This window comes from Eptatretus burgeri, chromosome 8 (genome assembly GCF_056783735.1).
Source record: "Eptatretus burgeri isolate ZD-2024b chromosome 8, Ebu_testis_v1, whole genome shotgun sequence".
Taxonomy (NCBI): Eukaryota; Metazoa; Chordata; class Myxini; order Myxiniformes; family Myxinidae; genus Eptatretus; species Eptatretus burgeri.
In genome coordinates, this window is record NC_140968.1 from 72,676,194 (window position 1) to 72,703,693 (window position 27,500).

At 42.4% G+C, this 27,500-nt stretch overlaps 2 protein-coding genes across 6 annotated transcripts in view; one reads left to right on the forward strand and one right to left on the reverse strand.

The window, feature by feature from the left end:
• Nucleotides 1-9,286, forward strand: part of DUS3L (dihydrouridine synthase 3 like) — a 34,744-nt gene extending 25,458 nt beyond the window's left edge. For 2 of the 4 annotated variants that reach the window (XM_085892584.1, XM_085892583.1), the window contains exons 12-14: nt 2,924-3,112; nt 3,250-3,378; nt 3,522-9,286. In XM_085892584.1, coding sequence (XP_085748710.1) covers nt 2,924-3,112; nt 3,250-3,378; nt 3,522-3,594 — 391 coding nt within the window. In that variant the 3' untranslated portion in view covers nt 3,595-9,286. Of the gene's footprint in view, nt 1-2,898; nt 3,113-3,249; nt 3,379-3,521 lie in introns of those variants that run through there. The other 2 variants (XM_085892586.1, XM_085892585.1) reach the window with 2 other exon arrangements.
• A 2,164-nt stretch (nt 9,287-11,450) lies between these two features.
• LOC147022032 (sorcin-like) overlaps nt 11,451-27,500 on the reverse strand; it is a 31,710-nt gene continuing 15,660 nt past the window's right edge. For both annotated transcript variants that reach the window (XM_085892589.1, XM_085892588.1), the window contains exons 2-8: nt 27,160-27,450; nt 21,878-21,947; nt 18,024-18,067; nt 15,667-15,814; nt 13,595-13,708; nt 13,391-13,449; nt 11,451-11,836 (exon numbers count right to left, since the gene is read on the reverse strand). In XM_085892589.1, coding sequence (XP_085748715.1) covers nt 11,810-11,836; nt 13,391-13,449; nt 13,595-13,708; nt 15,667-15,814; nt 18,024-18,067; nt 21,878-21,947; nt 27,160-27,450 — 753 coding nt within the window. In that variant the 3' untranslated portion in view covers nt 11,451-11,809. The remainder of the gene's footprint in view (nt 11,837-13,390; nt 13,450-13,594; nt 13,709-15,666; nt 15,815-18,023; nt 18,068-21,877; nt 21,948-27,159; nt 27,451-27,500) is intronic.

Consider the following 27,500-nt stretch of genomic DNA (forward strand, 5'->3'; position numbering starts at 1 on the left):
TTCTGCGGGTTCGACATCCACGCACGACAGCTTACGGCCCAACCGCAGCTGCGCGTCCGCCGAAAACCGGAATTCAGTCGTAGCTTCCAGACAACTCCAGAAACCTGCTACGGGTGCCTTAACGCACTATAAACTGCCAATATTCTGTCCATGCGGTTCAGGGTTAATCGCCGAATCTCGATATACCTAATTTTCCACGCAGACAGAAGTACTGAGAATTTATACCTCGACGGACCTTGAGCGGGGTGAGCCGTTACCGTGCCCGCACCGCGCATGACCTGAGCGGAGATCACCAAGGTCCGTCGGACCAAATAACCACTTTTACTGGCTTTAACAGCCTACTAATTTCCCGAACGCGCCGTGGAAGTCAATGGAAGGAAATGGACGCAACGAGCAGTTTTACATTCAAACAATGGGGCATTCATTAAACAAGCAAGCAATGGGGGAAGGGGACATGACACGAGAAAAGCCTACAGCCGATGTATATTTAATTATGTACAGGCATGCACTTAACCATCATTTCTACTTACAAAGACAAGGCGCCACAGAACAGACATTCATACAAAAACCCAGAAAAGAAACGGGCCCGTGAGCCTTTATTTGAACCGGGAGCCTGGATGACCGAAGGCTCGCGAGAGGCCAGGCAGGTTACCTGGCCGCCTCTGGTGACGGCTCGAAGGCCTTCGGGTCTGCGACCCGTGGTGTCTCTGCCTGGCCCTCGTGTCACAACGCGCCAGTCGCTTGAGCAGCCAGGCGGCTTAAGCAGCTGTGCGAGCGGCTGCTTGGTTCTCCTCGGTGGTCCGGCTCTCGTCGCGGCCTTTGGTCGAGCCTGACCGGCGATGCTCTCGGAGGAGTTAACGGGTCCTTGCTCTTTGATTTGATGCTCTTTGTGACCCGTCCATCACCTCAGCGACGGCGCTCGACCGCCTTCAGGGCCGTTCGCCCGGACCACCAAACTCCGCCGCTGTGCTGTCAACCGTCGTCCCAAGCGCCTCCGACTGGCTCTCCTCCCCGTGATGACTACTCTCACCATGACTGGCTGCTTCTCCGCGACGACCACTCTTTCTCTCGCTTCTCCAGATTCGACACACACACTGCGACTCGACTTCTCCGACACTCGCTTCCTCGCCCGCTTCTGCTCGACTGGCTCTCCTCGCCCGCTTCTGCTCGACTGGCTCTCCTCGCCCGGCGACTGCTTCTGCTACGAACCCGCTCGAGCTCCGCCCTTTTATAGGTCTGTGCGAGCCGCCCCTTGAACTCTCACCCGAGGCCGGGGCTCCGCCCACTCTTCACCTCCGACCTCTCACCCCTCAAAAGCCTCGCTGTAAACCCCATGTTTGACGTCACTGGTTTGTTTCGGGAAAGCCATCCTGTGATCCGAATATGGTAATCGGCGCATAATGACGGTTGTTGCAGAGGTGGCGTTGCTTGCGTATGATGAGGAGATGACGGTTGTTGTTGTCTGTTCGCGTTGTAGGAGATGATGGTTTTGTGATGTTTTAAAATAAAAGATAGAAAAAGAATAATGGCTACCTCAAAGATTCATAGCCCGGCAAAGGAACAATGCCCTTTACACATCGGTGGGGATTCTAACCTGAAACACATACTTATCGAAATAACTGATCTCTGGGGAACCTGTATGATGTTTTGTGAATTTCCACAACTGCACCAATATATATATATATATATATATATATATATATATATATATATATATATATATATATATATATATATATATATATATATATATATATATATATATATATATATATATATATTTGGTGTGTGATGACGAAGAATGGATTCTACCTTGGTGAAGATCCGAATTTGGATACAAGATTAAAAAATTTATCTAAGTGATTATTTACTTACCATTGAGAGCTGGGACCAACAACGATATGTCGCACGATATTTCAAAAAGTCGTTGATGAGTTGACAAAACTCGGTGGATGAGTTGGTTAGGTGACGAGAACAGGCTGCTTCGATTTTGGTTATGGGCCAGATTCAGATCCAGTTAATCAGTGGGATACAAAATATAAACTGTTCATCACTGAGCCAGATCAATACCAGATTTAAAAAAATTCTGTCAACACTCCTTCCCTTCGTGTGCAGCCTTTTGGCTGCGACACTGGTACTCATTTCGCCAAACCCAGAAGGATGACAGGCTGCATCAACCCCCTGGTGTTAATTCAGCTGGAAACGAGGCTTGAACTCAGGACCCTAGGATCCCAAGCCACCATCCTAACCTCTAAGCCAGTTCAATGTCACGACGTCGGTGCTCCACCTCGTGCCGTTCTCGTTTGGATTTTGTTGATTTATTTGTGTGTTTATTTCTTATGTCTCTTTTGCCATTTCCTTGTCGGTCAGTTTTTATATTCAGCGCAGTGGTTTCATTCCGAAAACTCCCTTGTATTCCCTGGATGACTTTCCATTTGATTTGCTTGTACCAGTCCCCGAGAGCCTTGGATATTTTTATTTTCTTTCGTGTTGAAGGTTCATGAGAGAGCTTGTACATTTGTTAAAATCATGACATTGACATTCGACATCAGTGGTTTTACATCAATTGCAAGTACATTCGTGGATAATGAATGGATGACGTGACAGTAAAGGGGATTGATTTGAGGAATCCCTCATCATGAGCTGTGTGCTCAGTTGCAAATGTAAAACAATTAATGGCACACTTTACGAGCATTCCCAGAAGTGGTCGAGACATCTGCTGATGTTGACACATTCAACGTGATGATGATGTTTGCTGCCATCGAAGAGGAAATGTTATAAATGGAATCTGTGAAAATAACCCGATGATAGTTATTAAAGGTCAAAATTCTTATTTGTAAAGTATGTGTTTTTTTTCCATTTGTTCAGCATTTACTGTAGTGTGGTGCATTTTTATAGCCAACTCCTGGGTCGCATCGTGTAGGGGCGCCCTTATCAAACCTTGGATCTTCACTGAGATAAAAGAACATCGGCACTGGGACATCTCATCACATGAGCGCTTCGACCTGCTCAAAGACTTTGCTTCGTTTGGCCTCGAGCACTGGGGCTCCGACACGCAGGGTGTCGAGAAGACTCGGCGTTTCCTACTCGAATGGCTTTCATTCCTATGCAGGTGTGAGACTTAAAACCTTTTTTCTTTAAAAAAAAAAAAAAAGAATGTTTCCTCTAACATGCTGAACCAATCACTATATAGTCTGGTGACTCATCCATCTTGTTGACTCAGTAATCCGTTCTCCTGTCTACTTTCAGATACATTCCAGTGGGCCTCCTTGAGAGGGTTCCGCAGCGCATCAATGAGCGACCTCCTTATTTCCTAGCACGAGACTCGCTGGAGAATCTCATGGCCAGCCAGAATGTGGCTGATTGGATATCTCTTAGGTCTGAATCCCTTGGGCAAAGGGTGTCTCTCATTATGGTCAAATTCACGTCTCTAGGAATCATGTTCTCCTTCATCTCTTGGCATTGAGCCTGTAAAAGGTTGATCATGTATTAATTTGTCCTTTCTCTCTGTTGTCCCACAGTGAGATGCTGCTCGGTCCAGTTCCTCCTCACTTCAGCTTCCTCCCTAAACACAAAGCAAACTCTTTTAAGTAAATCCTGTCAAAAGATTTAATCTCTATGCTCGGTATCATGATGATATGCAGGTAATGGCAGTATGAGGAAATGTACACTTTCATGTCCAACACTGGTGTGGTGTTTCCATGAGCCATTCGCCTTGCATTCTGATATACAGTGCCAAAAGAAAGTCCACACCCCCTTTCAAAATGTTTACCTTTTGTTGCCTTATAACCTTGAATTAAAATACATTAAATCAGACTTTTTCCACCTTTATTTACACATCGTAACCCCCAACTTCCAAGCGAAAAGCAAATTCTAGAAATTACAGAAAATTAATTACAAATACAAAACGAGAATATCTTGGTTGGATAAGTGTCCACCCCACTGAGTTAATACTTTGTGGAAGGAACTTTGACAACAATTAACAGCTGTGAGTCTGTTGGCATAGATCTCCACAAACTTTGCACACCTTGATTGGGCAAAATTTGCCCATTATTCTGTGCAAAACTGTTCAAGCTCAGTCAAATTGTGTGGGGAGCGTTGATGGACAGCAATCTTCAACTTGTGCGACAGATTTTCGATTGGATTTAGGTCAGGGCTCTGAATGGGCCACTTCAGTGTCGCTTTGGTTGTGTGCTTCGGGTCGTTGTTATACTGAAAGGTGAACTTCCGCCCCATTTTCAGCTTTCTTGCAGAGGGCAGCAGGTTTTCCTCCATCCATTTTCCCTTCTATCCTGACAAGTGCACCTGTCCCTGCTGATGAGAAACATCCCCATAACATGATGCTGCCACCACCATGCTTCACAGTAGGGATGGTATTCTTTGGTGATGTTCTGCGTTGGGTTTGCGCCAAATGTAACATTTCACATTGAGGTCAAAAAGTTCCATCTTGGTTTGTCAACCACAAAACTTTTTGGCTCGTGGCTTCAGAATCTCTGGAATGTTTTTTTGTATACCTCAAATGGGACTCAAGGTTGGCTTTTTTGAGTAATGGCTTCCTTCTTGCCACCCTACCATACAGGCCAGACTTGTGGAGTGTTTGGGATATTGTTGTCACATGTACACAGTGATTAGCCTTTGCCATAACGGCCTGCAGCTCTTTCAAATTTGCCATTGGTCTCATACTGGCTTCTCTGATTGGACTCCTCCTTGCTTGGTCATCCAGTTTCGAGGGACAGTCTGATCTTGGCAGGGTCTTGGTGATACCCATCCCCTGATCTGTGCTTTTCCACAACTTTATCTCGGAGGTCTTTTGAAACCTCCCAGGGTCTCATGATTGAGTCTTTGCTGTGAAATGCACTACCCAGCACAGGAAACTTATAGGAACAGCTGATTTTATTCTGAAATAATCAATCACCACAATTTAAAGGCGCTGTCACACCTTGACGATTTAGCCAGCAATGGCAACGTATAAAAATGTATGTAAAACGTTGGTGTACGCTGAAATTTTGATGTTTTTTAAAGTTTTGGTCGTATTAATAACATATTAGTAATGGGCACAGAACGTTTCGTTGTCTTATAGATAACTTATACCAACAAATGCTTAGCTTGTTGTCGGCGTTCACAACCTGTGCCCAACGATAGTTCAACTTAGGCATAGCGCGCTGCACGTATCGCCGACGAACTCGTGGCGTAGCCTGTTAAAAACCTGCTGCACGCCGATTTAAATCATAACCGCCTGAGAATTGGAAGTGTCAACATCGCAGTCACACCTTGACGATTTAGCCAGCGTATGCTGACCTATGAAAAATGTGTCTAAAACGCTGGCACACGTCGAATACGGTATGGGTAAGTTGTGTATACGTTAAGAGCACACTGAAAAACGATGAAGTACGCTGTCATATTTCGTGGTACCTCTAGTACGTCGTGAAATTTCAAGCATGGTGAAAATTTTATGACGTACTCGCCGTATGGCTCACACGTTCCGCTACGCTGGGAATAAGTTGTAGGCACGATATGCGATCGTTGACACACGTCGACACAAGTTCCTTGTAAGTTACTCATAAGTCGAAACACGTCGAGGTAATGTTTAGCGTACCCGAAACTTATTTTCTCCGTCAAGGCACATTTTCTTTTTTTCTCCTTGGCTCCGTGAAGGCACGTGACGAAATATCTGAAGTAGTTGTTGTTGTTGTTGTTGTTTTTTATTATTTTTTTTTAGTCTATCACGAATTTTAAAATATATTCAGACATTTTCTTTTAAGTTTCAACGTCGACGTGACAATATCCTCAAACAGAAAATATTCACAGAGGAGGAACTAAGAATAAGACATGAGCAAACTGAAGAGGCAATCGGACGTGACGTAACGGCACGTGACGAAATATCGGAAGTTATTGTTTTTTTGTTTTGTTTTTTAAACGCTGCCAACACGCCATTATACGGTAGCTGTAAATTAGAAACACCTTCAGTAAGTTCTGTGGTCGTCCGGAAGACGTCAAATACGTCTACATACGTCAATATGCAATGGAGGTACGTTACTCATAGGTTAGAAATAAGTTTTGGGTATGCTAAGCATTACCTCGACGTGTTTCGACTTGTGAGTAACTTACAAGTAACGTGTGTCAACGATCGCATAACATGCCCACAACTTATGGCCAGCGTTGCAGAACATGTAAGTCATACGCTGGCATACGTCGTAAAATTTCAAGCATGCTAAAATTTGAGGACAACCGCAAAGTACAACTATGAAAGCCAGCGTACTACGACGAATGTCAGTGTTTTTCAGCGTGCTCTTAACGTATACAAAACTTACCCAAAACGTATTTGACGCGTGCCAGTGTTTTAGCCCAATTTTGCATAAGTCGGCATACGTTGGCTAAATCATCAAGGTGTGACAGGGCCTTAACACAGGTGGAGGTATATTAACTTGGTTTGTGATTTTTTTTTTTTTTAAGGTGATTGGTTACACCTGAACTAATTTACAATTGTTATTATAAGTGGGGTGGACACTTATCCAACCAAGAGATTCTAGTTTTGTATTTTGATTAATTTTCTGTAATTTGTAGAATTTGTTTTTCACTTGGAAGTTGTGGGTTACGATGTGTAAATGAAGGTGGAAAAAGTCTGATTTAATGAAATTTAATTCCAGGCTATAGGTCAACAAAAGGTGAAAATTTTGAAAGGGGGTGGAGACTTTCTATCTGCACTGCATTTGGACATCATATTGATGATATATTTTTGGAAGGAGCTAAAAATAATACAGTGCAGTGAAATGATTTAATATAAACTTATTGAAAATGCGAAGACTTAACACTCCACGAAGCTTTATGGAACTTCTGCCACACATGCATTTGGCACAAAATCAGATGTTTGTGAACACAATTTAAACTAGAGGGGGAGCACTCGGTAGAGTGCAAAACCTCCGCCACCAATACTGCTAGGTCACTCAAGTGAACCTGATATCCTATTCATTCAATTTGACGTCAACAGTGCTCACAGAGTTATAGTTTGCAACTTTCCCTTTTACTTTTAACTTTTACATACTCAAGTCATTCGTCATAACTAGATTCCTTGAGACAGAAATTGATCTTACGTGGGTATATCCACCTGAAGTTCCAAACTCAGCCGCAATTATAATTTTGACATGTTTTTTTGTTGGAAATCACGAATAACATGTGGAAATGCAAAAAAAAAAACGAAATTTTGTTGAAAAAAAAGTTGCAAATTTTTTTTTTCTCTCTAACAATTTTTTTTTGGGGGGGGGGTTGGAAATCACGTAAAACATGAAGAAATGCAAAAAAAAAAAATCAAATTTTTTCAAAATGCCCACCATAGCTGGCCATATTGGATTTTGGACCAAGTCCACAATCTTATGGCATGATCCTTGGACCATGCCTAACCCCCCCACCAAGTTTCGTCGAAATCCGTCGAGGAGTTTTTCCGTAATACTGTTCACAAACAAACAAACAAACAAACAAACAAGCAGAAAAGGGTGAAAACTAACCTCTGATCTTCGATGGCGGAGGTTAATCAGTTTTGTTCACTTGCCAGTCTTTGCTTACATGTTAATCATCAACATTGTTAAATCCGAATTCAGCCCCCCTCCCCCCCTTTGAGATCCATTTTAAATTGCATTTCAAAACTGGAATTAATTATTTACGATAGCAACGTTTGTATTTTAATCATTACCTCCGTGATTTTCACCCCGTCTGTGTTTGTCTGTGACCAAAAAAAAAAAAATAGTGTGTCAAAGTTGTGGACGGACTCGAACGAAACTTGGTGGACAGGTTTGGTGTGTGACAAGGACAAATTGATTCGATTTTGGTGAAGATACGGATCTGGATACTAGAATTTTAAAAGTGATTCTTCGCCATTGAGAGATGGGGCCCAAAATGATATATATCACAATATCTCAAAAAGTTGTGGACGAGTTATGACAACTTGGTGGATGAGTTGGTTCGGTGACAAGAACAAGCCAATTCGATTTTGGAGGTCCAGATCCAGATCATCAGAGGGATGCAAAACCTGAACTGTTCAGCTTGGCGGAGGTATGCACTCTACTGAGTGCCTTCTAGTTTACTATGGGAACATTTGTATTCCATTATGGCATCGCATAGAGTTTTTGGCTCTGATCATTGAACTGTTTTTATGTTTTGTAATTTTCTAAAATCTATATGATAAAAGGCGCCGTGTCTGTCTGTTTGTCACGTTATAATTTTGGAATGGATTAACAGATTTCAATTAAACTAGAGCCGGTCAATTCAGGTAACTCCCAGGAAGGTTTGTGACACAAAATAAAATAAAAGTCCGTTTGTGCATGGGTATACATGGGCACACATGGCAAAACTGGAAACATCAACTTGCAATGCTGGTTATCCCTTCACGGAGGGCAGGATCTCCCAGGAATCCTTTTTTTGTTCTTGCCCCATCGATTAGCCATTGCAGCAAAGATTGGTATTCCCATCAGTGAAGTCATGGGTCTTGTATGCTCGTAAATCTTATTTGGGAATGAGATGTCACCACTAATTATTATTTTTTTATTCTTTACAAGTCTAGCTTTTGAAAAAAAAAAACCCCAAAAACCTGCATATTTCAGTCACGTGCTGCACCTTCTCCTTGGGAGAATAACCAACATCAAGTTCCTGCACAGTCCTGGTTGGTGAGACAATTGTGGTTGAAACGTCAGACCTGAGCCTCACTTGCCAAGCAGAAACGAACTACTTGGTATCGTCGTTCCTTCAATTTTGAACCCTGAGTATGTTTTTGCATCCCAAGGCCCAGTGAAGAGCTTCCGCACATGTTGGTATACTTTTGCATGAATTGCAGGGTAATTCGGAGACTGAACAAATCAACACAATGGCATTTCAACCTGGGATGCAAGTATTGTGAGCCAGGTATTCACAAGGACACCAAATGGACCAAGCGCTGTTGGTATGAGTTTCTTTTTTAACCGGTGCTGATTAAGGCAGAAAACAAATTACAAACTATCAGGCAGTCCTGTTAAACAGCACAATAGTTAGTTATTTTTCAGCTGATTTAAAATGCTACCCAATCTGGTGACCAAGGGCTGATTTGAACAGCAGATGCTATGATACAGCAACAAATCTCATTTGACTTTAGTCTGAAGAATATTAATGTGCTATTCAAAGAAAATTTCCTTTGCAAGGAATGCAATTCAAACATTTTGTCCTCGCGAAGGATGCGAATGAAACATCCTGTACGATTGATGTGCAAGTAAAAGCAGCATTATTGTTTGTTGTAGATATAAAAAGGTAAATACAAACTTAACCAATGGTTTCTTCTGTTTTTTTTCAAAATTGTGCGATTCCACCTCCACTGTACATTTTTATATACGTAACTTGGAATGAGTTGAGTGCTCGAACCACATCATGAAAGTGTTTGGTGTGAAAAGTTTCAGCAGAATCTCAATCTCCTTATGCAGTGCAGAGTTTGAGTTGGCCATGTTACTTTATTGGCTGCCAATACTAATCACCGTTGAACTGGATTTTTTAGGGGTGAGGACATCATATGGATACAGGACGTTGCCAATGTGGAGTTCACAATCTGCGGAGTAGCGTTTGTCATGAAGCATTGCAGGCTTGAGCAATTGTTTTGGGTCGGGCAAGGTACATGGCTGGTACAGTATGCAGCTCTAATCTTTCACCATAAACTCTGGGGCCTGTATTTTGACATTTGGCGTAGAAGTTGATGGTTTCTGAAATAACCCAACCTTCATATTTGTGGGAGCATCTGGCTTACAAGGAAGACCTATGATTATTGGAATGTTGCTTTTTACAAAAGCAATAATCATATTGCTTCAGGTATAAATTTGCAATTTTCTTGGTGAAATTTTTATTTATCCACTCGTGCAGCGTGGACATCTTCGGCTTCAGCAAGTGCCTCGTCAATAGATTGCAAAAAATATTTCGACTCTGCCTTAGTGCCCAATGTCGATGCAAGTACATTTGCTGATATTTTGTTGAACTTCTGAGAGACTTGTATATCTGTGTCAAAGCCAAACAATTAAATATATAATTGTTGAAATAGTTATTTCCAGGACCAATATCACATTTGCCTCCAAAGGTTTAGCTTTTGTGCATACACGACATTCGTCCAAGGTAGTTTAACTCGATAGTTGCCTCGTCTTAACTTTCAGACATACAATACGTTTTACTCAGCTGGACAGTGCACCTGAGTTGTCGGCTTGCAATCCAGCACACTTTGCAGTCCAGGTATTAAAATTACGAGTATACGTCACAATGCCTTTTGTTGCCATGGTATCTTGTCTCAATTGTTTGCAATACCATGGCATTCTGCTTCAAGCCTTGAATATTCTGAACCCATTTTCAAGAGCTCTATAAAACTTGGTTTCAATACATTTTCTAACCTATCAACTGACACTGTCAAAGCTATCGATCTAGATTCGCTTGATTATGGTATGTTCAATTTGTGGGCACATTTGCATCAAAATCATACCTTTTTTTCCATTTAATTTGTTTAACTTATCCACTTTTACTCATAAAATAAGCAGCAGCACACATATTTATAGTACAAGCATGCCATCTACATTACGTTCCCCATTTAATAATCATATTACCAGATCATTTTCTTATTTATTTCTACAATTTTAAATTTTCTACTTTTTACCTCGGTTTTCATGGCAGTCGTCATTATTATGACTTTTTGCCTCTGGGTTAAGCCATTGACTGACTTACCCAGTCGTACACGCTTTAATCTAGCCATGTTTGCAAACATTTCCAAATGCACGTGATTAAACAAGGGAAGTTTCTTTTGATCAGCATATGCACCATATGCTGGTGTACTTAAAACACCAAGTTGCCTTAGATTCTAATTTATCCGAAATGCCAGACCACTTTTATATTGTTATATTTTTCACATCTATAAATCTCATCCAGCAGACAACTGGGCTGTTCCGCTGTCAGGGCTGAAAGTTAGATAAGCGCTCAAACAGTCCTTGTGAACCTGTAGTCTGGACTCCAATTAATCAGTAAGGCCATTGGTGGGGGTCTACGGATGGGAGAGGGGGAACACGACTCGCCGCTGGTCAGAAGGGAATTTATGGAAGGCCCCTTCGTCTTATGACAGTCATAGATGGTGGTCCGCAAAATAACTGGGGATTCGGAAGGGATCCGCACACCTCCCCAAACGGGTTGAGGGATCGTTGCTGCGAAGGAAAATTTCTTTTGGAGTTAACACAAGTTCAGTGTTAACGATACTTTTGAACAATTGTTTAAAATTACACAGATCCTTGAAAGCATCTGGGGAAATGAATGAGAATGTAAACTGTAAATAATTTAAATACTTGCAAGCATCATGCGGGAGATTTACTTCTCCATCAAGGGTCGTGGTTTGTAACTGTAAAAACTTCTTTTTTCAAATTTTTTTTTCGCAAATTGTACAGTGCAATGAGAATAGACGAGATACAAAGTCAAAAGGTAACTGCATATTTTATTGAAGCTAGCACAAAATCCCTTGCAATGCTTTCAAAACCGATGATAGAAATACAGCTCAGTCACAACTACAATAGGTCAAATAAAGAAACGTGATATAAAAGAAAAGAAAACTAACAATCTGGCACATAAGGGTTTAAAAACTCCCTTGCACAAACATTTCTTTTCTTAATCATGTGACAAATCAAAACGAAACAAAAAAATTGTATACTGGCACAAAATCTGCAAACACTACCGCTAAACATTCTGTTAACTAAAGAACAATGGTGTATTCCTGCTGTCGGTTTCTGGAAGAGAGTTGTGAAGGCACGATAATATGGCTCAGCTGATGCAGTTTGGCTCAAATGGACATGGTGCACTTGATGAACTGCAGTGGCAGAAAAACAGACAGGGGGTTTCTAAAAGCATTTCATTTTTAACACATGGTGGTTATTAAAAATGCCAACTCGACTTCAAGAATGAAACGGCCACAAATCAGATATTTGTCAAAATAGAATAAGAAAAGGTGTAAACGTGCATGGTTGGGCTGGGTCTGGGTTCCATTACTGACCCAATGATGCACCGATTAGTACTTCATAGGCCGAGTGATGCGTCAAGAAGGGCCACGTCCCTCGGATGGACGTTAAACTGGGTGATGCATCTGCTGTCATTAATTGACCTAAAAACCCCCACAGTGTCTGGCTAAAAGTAGAAGAGTTATCGCAGGCACCCTGAAAAGATTACAAAAAATAATTTTTCAATTTAACGTCAGGCCTGGCCCAGCAGTTCATGAGGTCAACGTGATGCATATGCATAAAGAGCATCAATCTGCGGCGAGTAGATCGCTTCGACGTGTCTTAATTAGCCAGCATGCTCTTCAAAACTTAGTACTGCATGTGCGTGGGTGCCGACTGCGCATTCGTGCCTGCTGACTGTGTGTGTGCCGACTGTGCATTCGTGCCTGCTGACTGTGTGTGCGTGCCGACTGTGCATTCGTGCCTGCTGACTGTGTGTGCGTGCCGACTGTGCATTCGTGTCTGCTGACTGTGTGTGTGCCGACTGTGCATTCGTGCCTGCTGACTGTGTGTGCGTGCCGACTGTGCATTCGTGCCTGCTGACTGTGTGTGCGTGCCGACTGTGCATTCGTGTCTGCTGACTGTGTGTGTGCCGACTGTGCATTCGTGCCTGCTGACTGTGTGCGTGCCGACTGTGCATTCATGCCTGCTGACTGTGTGTGCGTGCCGACTGCACGTGGGTGCTGAATGCACGTGGGTACCGACTGTGCATTCATGCCTGCTGACTGTGTGTGCCGACTGTGCATTCGTGCCTGCTGTTTGTGTGCGTGCCAACTGCGCATTCATGCCGACTGTACATTCGTGCCTGCTGACTGTGCGTGTGTGCCGACTGTGCATTCGTGCCTGCTGACTGTGTATGCGTGCCGACTGTGCATTCCTGCCTGCTGTGTGTGCATGCCGACTGCGCGTGTGCCGACTGTGCATTCGTGCCTGCTGACTGTGCGTGTGTGTCGACTGCACATTCGTCCCTGCTGACTGTGTGCGTGCCAACTGCACGTGTGCCGACCGCATTCGTGCCTGCTGACTGCGTGTGCGTGCCGACCGCATTCGTGCCTGCTGACTGCGTGTGCGTGCCGACCGCATTCGTGCCTGCTGACTGCGTGTGCGTGCCGACCGCATTCGTGCCTGCTGACTGCGCATTTGTGCCTGCTGACTGTGCATGCATGCCGACTGCACGAGCAAGACCACTCACAAAGTCAGAAAAAAAATATTTGTGTGTAAAATAAAAGGGCTGATATCATGATATCATGACCCTTGTGTTGCAACTCAAAAGGAATTGTTAAACATTTCAAATACACGTGCTGCAAATCCATTGTTAAATGGATTAAAAACTTCGAAGCATTAAAACTAATGATAAAAAGTCTTACGTCATCATATGGGAAGTTCACAATGGCTTGTTGAGACACATCTCTTTCTTTAAACCGATCTGTGAACAAGCAAGACATCATGTGATCATGCTGGAGTGGGTAAACTTCTTAGAAGCACACAATCCAACCCCTCCGCTCTCCCTTCTAACCAAATATCAAGGATGTATATTGTTTCATCTTGTGTGCTCTGCAAGTCGGACGTACCTGTAAGGGCACGCAGCTTTACGCAACAAGCCACATAATCATCAAAGAAGATTTTTCCATCTCTGCTGTATCGTTTGACAATGGCACCAATTGTGTGGTTGCTCAGCCGGTATCCTGCATCACAGTGTTGTGGGTCAAAAAAGCTTGGATCCACACAAGGTAAATGTCATCTGATCGTCAAAGTGATTACTTCAACCATCCTTTCCTCAAAGGACAGCTGACATAATTACTCTTTGCAATCCACCTACATTTGGAAATCAAAGATACAAATGCAATGCTGCAAGAAAGAAAAAAAAACAATTTCCAAAGACATTAAAATGCGCTTTGAGAGGCTGCTCCATCCTACACGCACACGCATGCAATTATGATTATTAAATTTGAAGATTGACTATTTCAAAAAAATATATACAGTGGGGCGAACAAGTATTCAATACACTGCCAATTTTGCAGGTTTTCCCACTTACAAAGCACGTAGAGGTCTGTAATTTTTATCAAAAGTACACTTCAACTGTGAAAGACGGAATCTAAAACAAAAATCCTGAAAATCACATTGTATGATTTTCAAATTATTAATTTGCATTTTATTGCATGAAATAGGTATTTGATCACCTACCAACCAGTAAGAATTCCGGCTCTCACAGACCTGTTAGTTTTGTTTTTAAGAAGCCCTCCCATTCTCCACTCATTACCTGTATTAACTGCATCTGTTTGAACTCGTTATCTGCATAAAAGACAGCTGTCCACACTCAATTAATCAGACTCCAACCTCTCCACAATGGGCAAGACCAGAGAGTTGTCTAAGGACATCAGGGACAAAATTGTAGACTTGCACAAGGCTGGGATGGGCTACAGGACAATAGGCAAGCAGCTTGGTGAGAAGGCAACAACTGTTGGCGCAATTATTAGAAAATGGAAGAAGTTCAAGATAACAGTCAATCTCCCTCGGTCTGGGGCTCCATGCAAGATCTCACCTCGTGGAGCCTCAATGATCATGAGAAAGGTGAGGGATCAGCCCAGAACTACATGGCAGGACCTGGTCAATGACCTGAAGAGAGCTGGGACCACAGTATCAAAGAAAACCATAAGTAACACACGACGCCGTCATGGATTAAAATCCTGCAGCACATGCAAGGTCCCTCTGCTCAAGCCAGCGCATGTCCAGGCCCGTCTGAAGTTTGCCAATGACCATCTGGATGATCCAGAGGAGGAATGGGAGAAGGTCATGTGGTCTGATGAGACCAAAATAGAGCTTTTTGGTTTAAACTCCACTCACCGTGTTTGGAGGAAGAAGAAGGATGAGTACAACCCCAAGAACACCATCCCAACCGTGAAGCATGGAGGTGGAAACATCATTCTTTGGGGATGCTTTTCTGCAAAGGGGACAGGACGACTGCACCGTATTGAGGGGAGGATGGATGGGGCCATGTATCGCGAGATCTTGGCCAACAACCTCCTTCCCTCAACAAGAGCATTGAAGATGGGGCGTGGCTGGGTCTTCCAGCATGACAACGACCCGGAACACAGCCAGGGCAACTAAGGAGTGGCTCCGTAAGAAGCATCTCAAGGTCCTGGAGTGGCCTAGCCAGTCTCCAGACCTGAACCCAATAGAAAATCTTTGGAGGGAGCTGAAGGTCTGTGTTGCCCAGCGACAGCCCCGAAACCTGAAGGAGCTGGAGAAGATCTGTATGGAGGAGTGGGCCAAAATCCCTGCTGCAGTCTGTGCAAACCTGGTTAAGAACTACAGGAAACGTCTGATCTCTGTAATTGCAAACAAAGGTTTCTGTACCAAATATTAAGTTCTGTTTTTCTGATGTATCAAATACTTATTTCATGCAATAAAAATGCAAATTAACTATTTTAAAATCATACAATGTGATTTTCAGGATTTTTGTTTGAGATTCCGTCTTTGAAGTGTACCTCTGATAAAAATTACAGACCTCTACGTGCTTTGTAAGTGGGAAAACCTGCAAAATCGGCAGTGTATCAAATACTTGTTCGCCCCACTGTATCAGCTTCCTCAATCTTTTCAGCAGCTGCACTGTCACCCAGGTTGTGCTGATGCCACAACTGACCCATGGAAGAGAGGGCCTGTGTGAGCTCGGCCGGATCAACACAACCGCTCTGGTCTCGATCAAATGCCACAAAGTTTCGTTTCCAGCCGTTGAGTGCAACCCAGAGGTCCTTGAATTCACTGAAGCCCATCTTCCCAGACATGTCACGCTGCGGAGGTGTAAAGGAAATGCAAAGCCAAAAAAAACCAAGAACCAACTAATCTCTTTGGGGGGGGGGGAGATATGCGCAGGGTCAGAAAGCGGAAAATTTGATTGGTCAATATGATGTAAAATGCCGTAATATATTTTTTCCAAGTGCTGCTAACCGGAAGGGTTTTGAAAGTGCCAAAAAGGTGGATTTGTATTCTGCAATGTTCACATATATACTTCAATTGAAATAAAATAGAATTTAAAGGTTGGACAAAAAAACAATTTTTTTTCGGAAGTTTACCGCCGTTAATGCAGCGTCTTTTACACCACCGTACTGTATTTAATACGTTACATTAGTTATTCGTGCCTGTTGTTTGTGTCCTTTGTGACATCGTTAGAGACGCTAAGTTTCCTGTTTGGAATGATTTTTCAATCTTGTTTGACTGCCAGACAAGCAGACAGAGTAAAACACAAATTATCTCTCCTCTCTGCACGTGTGCAATCGGGATGGATTCAGAGCCAAAGTACTGCTAAACTGTAGGTTTGTTTTCTGATTCATGTTCAAAAAATAACATTCAATTGAAATTAAGTTGTTCCTCACTCATAAACTGACGTTTGTAGACAGATAGACAAACAAAGAACTGATTATTTAACCCTGATTTTTCACTTCATGCGTGCAGGGTAAAAATACAGAGAAGGGGAGTGGGGGGGGGGGGGTAGAGAAAAGAAAGAGACAGCGACAGACAGACAAATTGGGTAGACAACTAAACAGTTTGTAACGATGTCACATCTAATGCTGCTTAACAAACGAGTTACTTAACAATACTCAAAAGTGTCAAATACTTATCGGTTAATCTTTCCATCTATTCATCTGCATCATTTCTGGGGATGCAGCAATGTTGCTGGTGCAATACCTCTCCCCTTTGTATAGATTTCAGGAAGGAATTTAGAATTTGACTGGCACACAGAGACCTACTCCTTTTGAAAAGCAACTTTTCACCAGTGAATGCAAGCAGATGGGACATCTGGCTTAACGTTTTTCTGAAGAATGACCCAATCATTCGTGCAGAGCATCAGGATAACAATTTATCGTGGAGTTGGTAATCAAACCCAGCCAAGACAGCTCCAAGGCAATACTGTCAGCCTAATGGACAATATTAGTTGGGATCATCAAAGTGGAATGAAGAACTAAACTTGCTGCTGCTGCTGCTGCTGCTGCTGCTGGTTTTGTCGATCTGCATCAGAGGACAGGTAGAACACAATGGATGATATCAACAGGATGTTGATGGAGGTATGATACTAACTGCCGTGGGTAGCAAAGATGTCAAGCCGATGTTTTTGGCATCAACCCTGTTTTGCTCCGACGAAGGGTTAACGCCCGAAACGTCAGCTTCTCTTTGCATCGCATGGTGATTAGCTTACCTCAATCAACGCTCTATCGATTTCATCCATTGGATGCGATCATATTGATTTTCTTTGTCATAAACATCAATCAGATTTTGTATTTTCCACATGAAAGGTAAATGAATGTCAATCAGGACAAATCCTTAAAGCCAGTTGATTTAAGTACCTTACCTGTACCTGCAGCCACAGCGAACACCAGAATCAGATTCATACTTCGAAGACCCTGAACCCATTTTAACTGCTTTAACTCTTTTGACTCGTCATAAGCATATAAACATGAATCGAGCAAGAATGCATTTTACAATTCAAATATCTTCGAATGCCAATGTTATCATGAGCATTGAGTATACATTAAGTTTACAGACAAACAGTGAAAAAGTTTCCTCCTGTTCATGAAACATTGATAGCAATCTCTTCCATGAGCCTCAATCTTGTAAAACAATAAAAAAAAAATGAACCCTTTGAGTCCTTTGGCGTTGTGGAAAGTGACGTCGCCTCGCAAGTCGGAGCACCTGGGTTCGATTCACGGAAGCCCCTGTTTACCTTGCAGGAAATAGGTGGATCACCTTCCGGGGTAATCGTTTTGACAGTGTGGATAGCAGGTGGTCTGGCCTTCTCAATTTTTCCTCGACACCTGGTTACACTGCTTGCTATCTCAGATTGTGGTTGCTGTATGGGAAGCAGCTCCAACACTATAAACAGATTAATGCACCCAAGTGTTCGCACGTCACCGATGAATAGCAACAGGTCGTCGGTTACGAAGGACAACCGTTAGAGCAAAGAAGGTGCCATATATATATATATATATATTTTTTAAAGGATACATCCAGCATCGCAATCATGATCTTGCAGGTCTCCAGACTGAAAGCTGCAAAAACGAACCAATTTCAGTTCAACTTTCAGCACAATCACATGATAGTAAGGACATTAACTATATGTACAGGGTGTCCCATAAGTCCCTTTACCCCCATGTTCACAGGTTAATTTTTTTTTTTTATTCCAGGTGACGAAGGTGCTCACACTGCTACTCTTCGTTGTTAACCATCGCAATGCATGAAATATTTGTGAAAATAAATGTAAAAATCGATAAATAAGTCAATGTATTTGTTTTATTCTGTTCACTCGATTCTAGTGGGAAAAGGTTCGGGGGTAAACGGACTTGGTGGACACCATATGTAACAAGCTGAGATGAGGAAGCACAAAGTGGATAGTTTGTGACTTACCGATGTTAACGCCCATCATATTCTACTGAAATGCAATATAAGTTTACAGCAAGCTTTTTCACGATAAAGTGTAAAACCTAAAAATATAAATTAATTAATTTGTTTTACACTTATCCGATTTCCATGCTCAACAGACAATAAATGCTCACTACTTTGATTACATCACCAAATTTATTAGAACAATCAGGAAATATGTCGGGTTATTAGTTCACAAACATTTATTAACAAACATTTATTACCCTCACGGTATTTGAAACAAAATTAATAAACTGGGGGATATTGTAATCGGCTCCGACAGTCTGCCCGTCCGTACGTCACACTATGTCCTCCGCAACGGTTGGGCAGAAATTTACCAAACTTGGTAGTTATGATCATCACACGGCACGAAGGCACAAGGACGGTTTCCTTTTTGGCCCCGACCCCTGGGGCTGCGTCAAAAGGTTAAATACCTAAAAATTTAATTACTGACACATTTTCCAATGAAACTTTGTATTTGCAGTCAACAGTGGGAGTCGCATGAAATAAACGATGTTTTGGATTCGATCGCCAATTCATGCCCCGGGGGTGGGGGTTGGGACTTACGGTCATAGTGATCAAAATGGAGAAAATTTTAACTCAAAATATGATGATGTGTCATTCCTGGTGGAACATTGTGCCATCTTTCAACCTTGCTCGAGGTGGGAGGCGTGGGGATACGCAATGGCGTGCCATCGACTTCGCTCCAGTTTGATTTACAATAGGGTGTCACTATCACTAGCATTGCACCAAATGTTCGGAGATATCACATGTTTCCACCGCTCGTCATTTAGAACAAATGTAAGTTAAGAAATAGATTACACTGCATTGACTAGCTTTCAAGCGAATGTTTCAAAACGACTCGGAGCGGTTCAATCTGGTGTAAATTTGGCCTCGAAGTTGGCCAATGCAGAATTACAACATTGTCCTCCTCAAAGCAACTGCTATTGGAAGCAGCAAGGCAAATCGTGGTGTCATTCCAGCACACAACTGGGTTCTTAGTGTAGCATTGCATCAAAACAGGTGATACAGAGTTGCTCAAATTTTTCACAATTCGTTGTGAAGACTCAGTGATAGTGCTTGTGCTTGTTGAGATGTGGGCAAACCGGTGTACTTCCGGGTCTGGGAGGATTGATTTCAAGATGGCATATGTGCTGTCCCAATAGTTTTAAGCTTTATAGTGAAAAGAGGGTATAAACAAACAGTCTCTTTCCTGCTGTGTGCACATTTTTCATTGCTTTTCTAATGGAAAAAATAATTCTGCATAAGTCTTATAAAAAAAAAACGTCAGAAGAGGTTAGGTCTGGAATGTGGACGTCGTGACAAACTACATCTCCCTTGAATGATGTCTCAATGTCAACTGTTGTTTAAATTATATATTTCGTCAAGTGTTGTTAAATTGACTCAACGTGAGCTGACAGGATGGCATAAAGGTACGTGCACACATTTCCAAGCCATCTAGCCTGGGTTTGAATCCCGACCCAGCAACAAACTGTCATCCTAGTGTTCCGCGGGCAGGGTCCAGGTTCTCTTTGGGTTAGGTTAACTGGACGGTTTTATAAAGCTGTCTCCTTCTGAACCATCAGGGAAGAATTCAAATACTGGAATTTAAAACATGGGAAAGAATGTCAAGGCAATTGAAATTATTTTTGCAAAACACCTGCGATTCACAACGATGCATGTATCATTTTGCTGGCAAGGGTCACCAAAACGGGTCATTCACCTGGCCATAACGGCCTTGGATTTCCTCAAATAGCTGCAGAATATGGCCAGCTTTAGGCGACATCACCATCACTCGGTTATTCTCGCAAGCTTCAAACTTGGCCGTCAGGATGCTACAGTCGGCACAACACCACCGATCACCGTCACACAATGCTGCCAATAGTTTGCTGCATGAAGGAGCCCATTCAAATCCCCAAACACGATACCAGTATCTTAAATAGAATGATGTGGCCACTTGATCTTGCAAGCTTCCATTAAACCTCCCTCTTGATGTCCGTTTAGGATCAGTTTACTTCCTTGTAGCAATGTTGAATTTACACGTTCCATCGATCCGTTTTATTGTTACTCCCTTTTAAACGATCGGACGTGTCAGCAGGGACTGAATAATTTTCTTTTTAATTATTTTGAAAATTTCTTATTTGTTTATAAATACATTTTGAAATGAAGGAATGAATAAATTTGCCCTTTAAAATTGACCGATCATATGAAATCACCCTGCGTTGATGCAATGCTGTCAGTGAAGAAATTTATTCGTTCTCAATAAAAAAAAAAATTATTCAACTAATTGTTGAAGACGCAGCCCCCAACCGCACCTTAAAATGGGACGTGTAGCTGTTACATTGAAATCACCAGATGAATAAGTATGTAGGTAGTGGAGATGGTAATATGGATAACAATAAATAAGTAATTCAAGGTATGGTATGTAAAAAATAAAAATTTAAAAAATGACCGTTTTTACAGCCATTTTTCCCTGCTGTGCAGGGGTTTGGCTTTTTCTTGAGGAAATGTTTTATGGCCGGATGCCCTTCCTGACGGCAACCCTGGTCGCCTCTTACGACACACAGGGATATGGTACACCTATTCTAACCGGGGCATACACCGGGACCAGTACACTGGTACTCATTTTGTCGACCTCGGAAGGATGACCGGCTGAGTCAACCCCCTGGTGTTAATTCAGCAGCCAACGGGGCTTGAACTCAGGACCCTGGGATCCCAAGCCGCCACCCTAACCGCGAAGCCAACACCAGGCTTGGTATGTAAGAAATGGTGATGGTAAAGTGTATATAAATAAATAACTACATCAAGGTGGTATGTCGCTGGTGGTGAGGGTAAAGTGTTTTCTTAATAAATAATTTAAACTTGTGTGTTGGTAGTCCAGAAGGTAAAATGTAAATAATCAATTAATTAGTTAAAGGTGGTATGTCGGCAGTGGTGATGGTGAAGTGTATTTATAAGAAGAATTAAAAATTGTGTGTTGGCAGTGTAAATAGATAATGGTTCTTGCAAGCATACACAAACAATCCTGTACCATCGGCATCTCAAGGAGATGGGGATGGGCCAGGCATCTGCCTGGGGGATGGCCAGCCGAAGGCCCCTGGAGTGCCAGTGGAAAGTGGACGCAGCGACGTGCTGCTCCAGCGCATGCTCACATACCTGACCTGACCTAACCTGTACCATTCTCTATTAAAAAAAAAATGGTTCCCAAAATTCCAAATTGGCTCTGAACCAAAAATCATTTGACCTGCCTCATGTCCAGGTATTGTTCCATGCATGTGCCGAATTCAAAACAAAAGCGTCCGAGTAGAGGTTCCGGACTGACGCACGTAAGGACTGACAGCACCCAAAATTCAAGTCCCCATCAACAAATTTGTCGAGTGAGCAATTTTCAAAACATCAAGCACAATGAAGCTGCTACAAGCTAAGAACGCTGCACTTACGCCGGTATGAGCCAGAAATTCCTGCCTGGGAAAGACATCGCTGGAGTTCTTCAAAATCAATTTGCCCATCCTGTGCGAATACAGACAAGAGGAACCAGCAATCAACATTTCATGTCGGAGAATCAAAAGCACCCACATCTTAGTATATACTGTTGGGCTGAAGCATTTAAACAAATAAGCTCGATACAATTTAAATAATGTATTACACATTATATATCAATGGGAAAGTTGTTTCTCCTTCAAAACTTCCCCAAAGTTTACAATGACAACTGAACAGTGGAGGATTACTTTAAGACTGCTGTGATTGTTGGCAGAGGGAAAACCTCCATGGCATACAGGTAAGTTGAACTTGCACATCGTAATTTATCTATTATGATTCGATGCTTGGTGTTCAGTTTGCATATACATTCCCAGTGAGGCACATGGGAAGTTCTTGCTTAATAAAGGTTTTCTAGAGGGTTGTTTTGCATTTGGAAACATTTCTTTTTAGTTTGTTTATTACCTCTGCCACGATCATCGACGTGGAAACTTGGAAGGGAAGGAGTGGTAAAGCCACGACTCTCTACGTAATTTGTGAATGCACATGCATGGACCGATTCATACGGAAATAGATTAGGATGTCGCGTGTCCCAACGATTCAGTTTCCCCTCTTCCCCACCTCCCATTTATTGCTACGTCATTCATTTAAATGTCCAACCCACATTTCCCTGGAGATAAGCGTTGACCTTGGGGGATGGGTAGGGGTACAAAGCCACGTAAGGTTGTTCGGCTGGACGAGCTGCGCTTTGGCCCGCCTCTTGAAGAGATGGACATGAGGACAGAAAATGTGAGTCGGGTGCTGAAACCAGATAGTTTGGAGAGAACCAACCGTCAGATAATCGGATGAGAACCAGTGGGAGGACCGGCGAGGTGGGCAGAACGAGTTAGATGAGAGAACCGTTGAGCTGAGTTGCAGTTCAGTGGCTGAGTGGAGTCTTGTCTGACCAACACCAGCCCTGTTGAGAACTCTTTGGCCTCGACCACACAAAGTTCCCCCAAGCCACGCACGAGGCGGCACCATATTCCGTTCGAGATAGGGTTTTAATTTATTTATTAATTCTCTCCCTATTCTTGCTCTGTCATGTTAGCAGGAAAGTCAAATTCCACCATCGCTCCTGTTTTCTTGGACTGTAACGGCCTGGCGTGACTGCGACCTACCAAGACCCGGCACATTATATTAACAACACTTTTATGATTATTTTTTTTCAAACTCAAAATATACTACACTCGACATTTTTACCCATCACATTGCTAAATGATTTAATCGCAAGACAGCATGTTGTACTGCATATAAACATTCCGCTATATTCACTATAATTTGCCCACGTTCATCTTCCATCTGCTTGGAAGCCAGCTAACACCTTCGCCAACCATCTTTGATGTTTATATATGGCGTAAGCAAAAATCACCTCTGCTTTGCTGTAAAGCTCAGTGTTGGATGCTTTGATTTGAACCTCTGCTTAAAATGCATGAAATTAAACATTTTGAAAACTTCATATTATTCTCACTCAGATTTCAACACCACTGCAATGTATATTATGAAGTTGTTTAAACTTTCCATTAATAACATGTCATACTGGCTAACACCTGGTGGCGCCACACGATACACATTCACACACAGAGAAAATTGGGGTCTTCCTGGCACCCTGAACCCCATCCCCCAGATATGCTACCAAGACAGCAACCATCCTTGGGGTCACCTAAGGAAACATGCAAAATTTAGTTGGATTTTGTTTGGTAAAACAAACAAATAAAATTATAAATGTACAATTTCACTTTTATAGTACAGATACAGTCAGAGACTGAGAGAGAGAGAGAACTAGGGCACTCGGTGGAGTGCATACCACCACCACGTAATGCCTGATCAAAGAGAACATATCGGGCTCAATACATTTTTGAAATATCATGCTATACCGTACTGTATCGTTTTTGGCCCTATCTCTCAATGGTGAAGAATCACTTTGTAAATTAAATAATTCTCGTATCTGGATCTGGATCTGAATCTTCACCAAAATCTAATCAATTCTTCCTCGTCACACACCCAACCTGTCCACCAAGTTTCGTCCGAATCCGTCCACAACTTTTTGAGATATCGTGCTACATATCGGTTTCGCCCCATCCCTCAATGGTGAAGAATCACTGAAAAAAACTAGAGGGGGAGCACTCGGGAGAGTGCAAAACCTCCGCCGCCAATACTGCTGGGTTACTCAAGTGAACCTTATATCTTATTCATTAAATATGATGTCAACAGTGCTGAGAGTTATAGTTCTTTTCTCCATTTTTTTTTGGGGGGGGGAGGGGGGGTGGGGGGGGGGTTGGAAATCACTTAAAACATGTAAAAATGCAAAAAAAAAAAATCGAAATTTTGTCGAAAAAAAAGTTGCAAAAATTTTTTTTCTCTAAATTTTTTTTTGGGGGGGGTTGGAAATCACTTAAAACATGTAGAAATGCAAAAAAAAAATTCTTTTTTTGGGGGGGGTGACAATTTTTTTGGGGGGTTGGAAATCACTTAAAACATGTAAAAATGCAAAAAAAAAAGAAAAAATTTTTCTCAAACAATTTTTTTTGTGGGGGTTGGAAATCACTTAAAATATGTAGAAATGCCAAAAAAAAAAAGAATTTTTCTCTAACAATTTTTTGGGGGCGGGGTAACAATTTTTTTTGGTGGGGGGGGTTGGAAATCACTTAAAACATGTAGAAATGCAAAAAAAATATATATTCTCTACTTTTTGGGGGGGGGGTAACAATTTTTTTTGGGGGGGGGTGGAAATCACTTAAAACATGTAGAAATGCAAAAAAAAAAATTCTCTAACAATTTTTTTTGGGGGGTTGGAAATCACTTAAAACATGTAGAAATGCAAAAAAAGAAAAATTTTTCTCTAACAATTTTTTTTGGGGGGGGGGGGGATAACATCCCCCATCTCTAACAATTTTGGACCAAGTCCAAAATTTAATGGCATGATCCTTGGACCATACCTAACCCCAAGTTTCGTCGAAATCCGTCGAGAAGTTTTTCTGTAATACTATCCACAAACAAACAAACAGAAAGGGGTGAAAACAGTAACCTCCATCCATCTTTGAAGATGGCGGAGGTTAATTATCAGATCCGGATCCGGATACAAATTTTCACCAAAACTGAATCAATTCTTCCTTGTCACACACCGAACATGTCCACAAAATTTCATCTGGATCCGTCCACAACTTTTTGAGATATCCTGGCACAAAGACAGACAAACTGACAGAAAGGGGTGAAAACATAACCTCCTTCACCTCCACGAAAATATAACTTGTGAAACAGTGATGGGATTTTGACCAGTTTGGCGTAAGTATACAGTATGATGCAAAGATGAACTGATTAGAAGGTGGCAAATGAAGACAAATGGACATTGACCAAACCGTATAAAACAGCAAGTGGTAAAGGACGTTGTCAATTTTGGACCCAAAGTGTTATAAGTGCTCTGATGGACTTCTCAACTTGCTGCTGTCCACCACAGATGTTCACGATGACGATGACTGAATGGAAATGGAACATAGGAGTTCCGTCCGTGCACACAAACCACAAGATATTTGGCGATTTCCGCATTTCTCATGAGATGTATCAGGCCTATATAAATGGATGAATCTTCCATCCCAGCCGACGGTGGTCACATTTGAGAGCCCACTTAAAGAATTATGGGATGTCTGGCTGTGCTGTCTGCACTTCGTGAAAAATATGATGACTACTTGCTGTACATTGTCCAGTCACTTTGCGGCAACAGATTGCATCACGGGTGTTTCCAATACAGCTACCACTTGCATTCAATATAATCATCTAGATGAAGGGGGGAGATGAAGAAAGGATGAAAAGTTTGGCCTGTTTATGTTCTCATCTGAAGTCCCGACTGATGTGGGAAACCCAGTGTCAAACCCTACATACCATGTGTGTTCTGCCTTGTTTACAGTCCTTAGATTCATGTTAAAGCACACTGATGTATCGTAATGTCCCTGTCATTAATGATAAAGTACAGGTAAAGCAGTGTTATCTGGCATTTTGTCAACTGGCACGCTTTAGTAATTGGCAGTAACCGATGTTGCCCGTAAGTTCTCATGGCGGTGCTCATGATAGTCCCTCTTGTTGGTGTCCGCTATTTGTATTGTTAACCGTGATTGTGCTCTGATTTTATCATGAAATCACGCCGCATCTACCCATTATTGCATCAACTAAACCTTCTACTTGAAACAAAGTTGAAAAACGGAAGAGGGTGGTTTTGACTTTGCATGACAGCGTGACCATGACATTCTGCGACTGTGTGCTGAAGAGTGGAGCCGCCTGACACCATGACAATAGAGGGCATGTTGCTGCACGAGTTGGTTCGCACAGAGAGCCAATCGGCGCACAGTCGTGAGATGATGATAGCCAAACGGTGGAGTCAGCAAGGAGTGCTGGGAACTACAGCATGGCACATTAAAAAATAACCTCGGTAAGACACCAAGACGGCACGTTACACTACAACACCGTGATACAATACTAACACCGCAAAAAAAAAAAAGAGGCACATTCAAAGACCCCAAGAGATGGCAGCAACACCCCAAGGCCGTGCAAGATGAACTTCCTTAATCTGCAGTATAAACTAATGAGCACACTTGGTTGGAATGTACCCATATGACTAAGCCTCATGTTTCATTAACCGCTCCCTCTCAAGTCTGGCAGGTGCTGGATAACACACCTTTATATACCTGTATATAGATGCTTACTAATGTTTTTGTCCTGGATGTGATTTGTGTACAAGCTCCACTATGGGCCATAGAACAAATAGCACACTAAAAAAAAGAAAAAAAAATAGAAAAGGTAACTTGGGGAGAAGAAAGGATGGAAGGGACAGGGAGAGATCTCCACGGAGCAAACTCCTCGACTCCAGCCCAAAAGGGGCAATGTGCAAGTGTGTTTTCACAAGTTTGGAGAACTATCAAGGCCATTGACAGAATTTTCTTCCTTAAGAGATTCAACAGCAGGATTTAAAGAAGGGTTCAGTTGAAACTTGTGAAAATAAGCCTTTGAAAAGGTATATGAATAGGAGAAGGAAAGGGAGAAGGTGGGGATGGTGTGGAGAGAATGAGAAGACAAGGGGAGGTGAAAGAAATAAGGATGAAATTAAAAATGTTTTTCATTCATTTGGTGGTGAAGCAAACTTTTAAGAGTACCGTTACCTGAAAAAATCAAACCTTTTAAAGTGAACCGGTTTTTCAAGGTACACTGCTATTACCTGCCCTGCAACTGCAGTAAAGTAAGGCCAGAGTGGATCTTGAGCCGAGAATGGCGATGCTTGAGGAAAGCCACCCGCATGTCCTGGGAAGCCTCCTGGCTGACCTTGCATTCCATGCATGGCACCTGGCTGACCGGGCATTCCCATCATTCCTGACATCACCCCTGGCTGACCCCGCATTCCTGGAATTCCTCCCATTCCTGGCATTCCAGACTGTTGATATGCCCCTTGATAGCCACCTGGGCCACCTGGAGCAGAAGCTCCAGCATGTTGGCCACCAAATCCTGGGAACTGGAGAGAAAACAGAGAAATACACAATCAACCTGGTTTTAACATGCCCT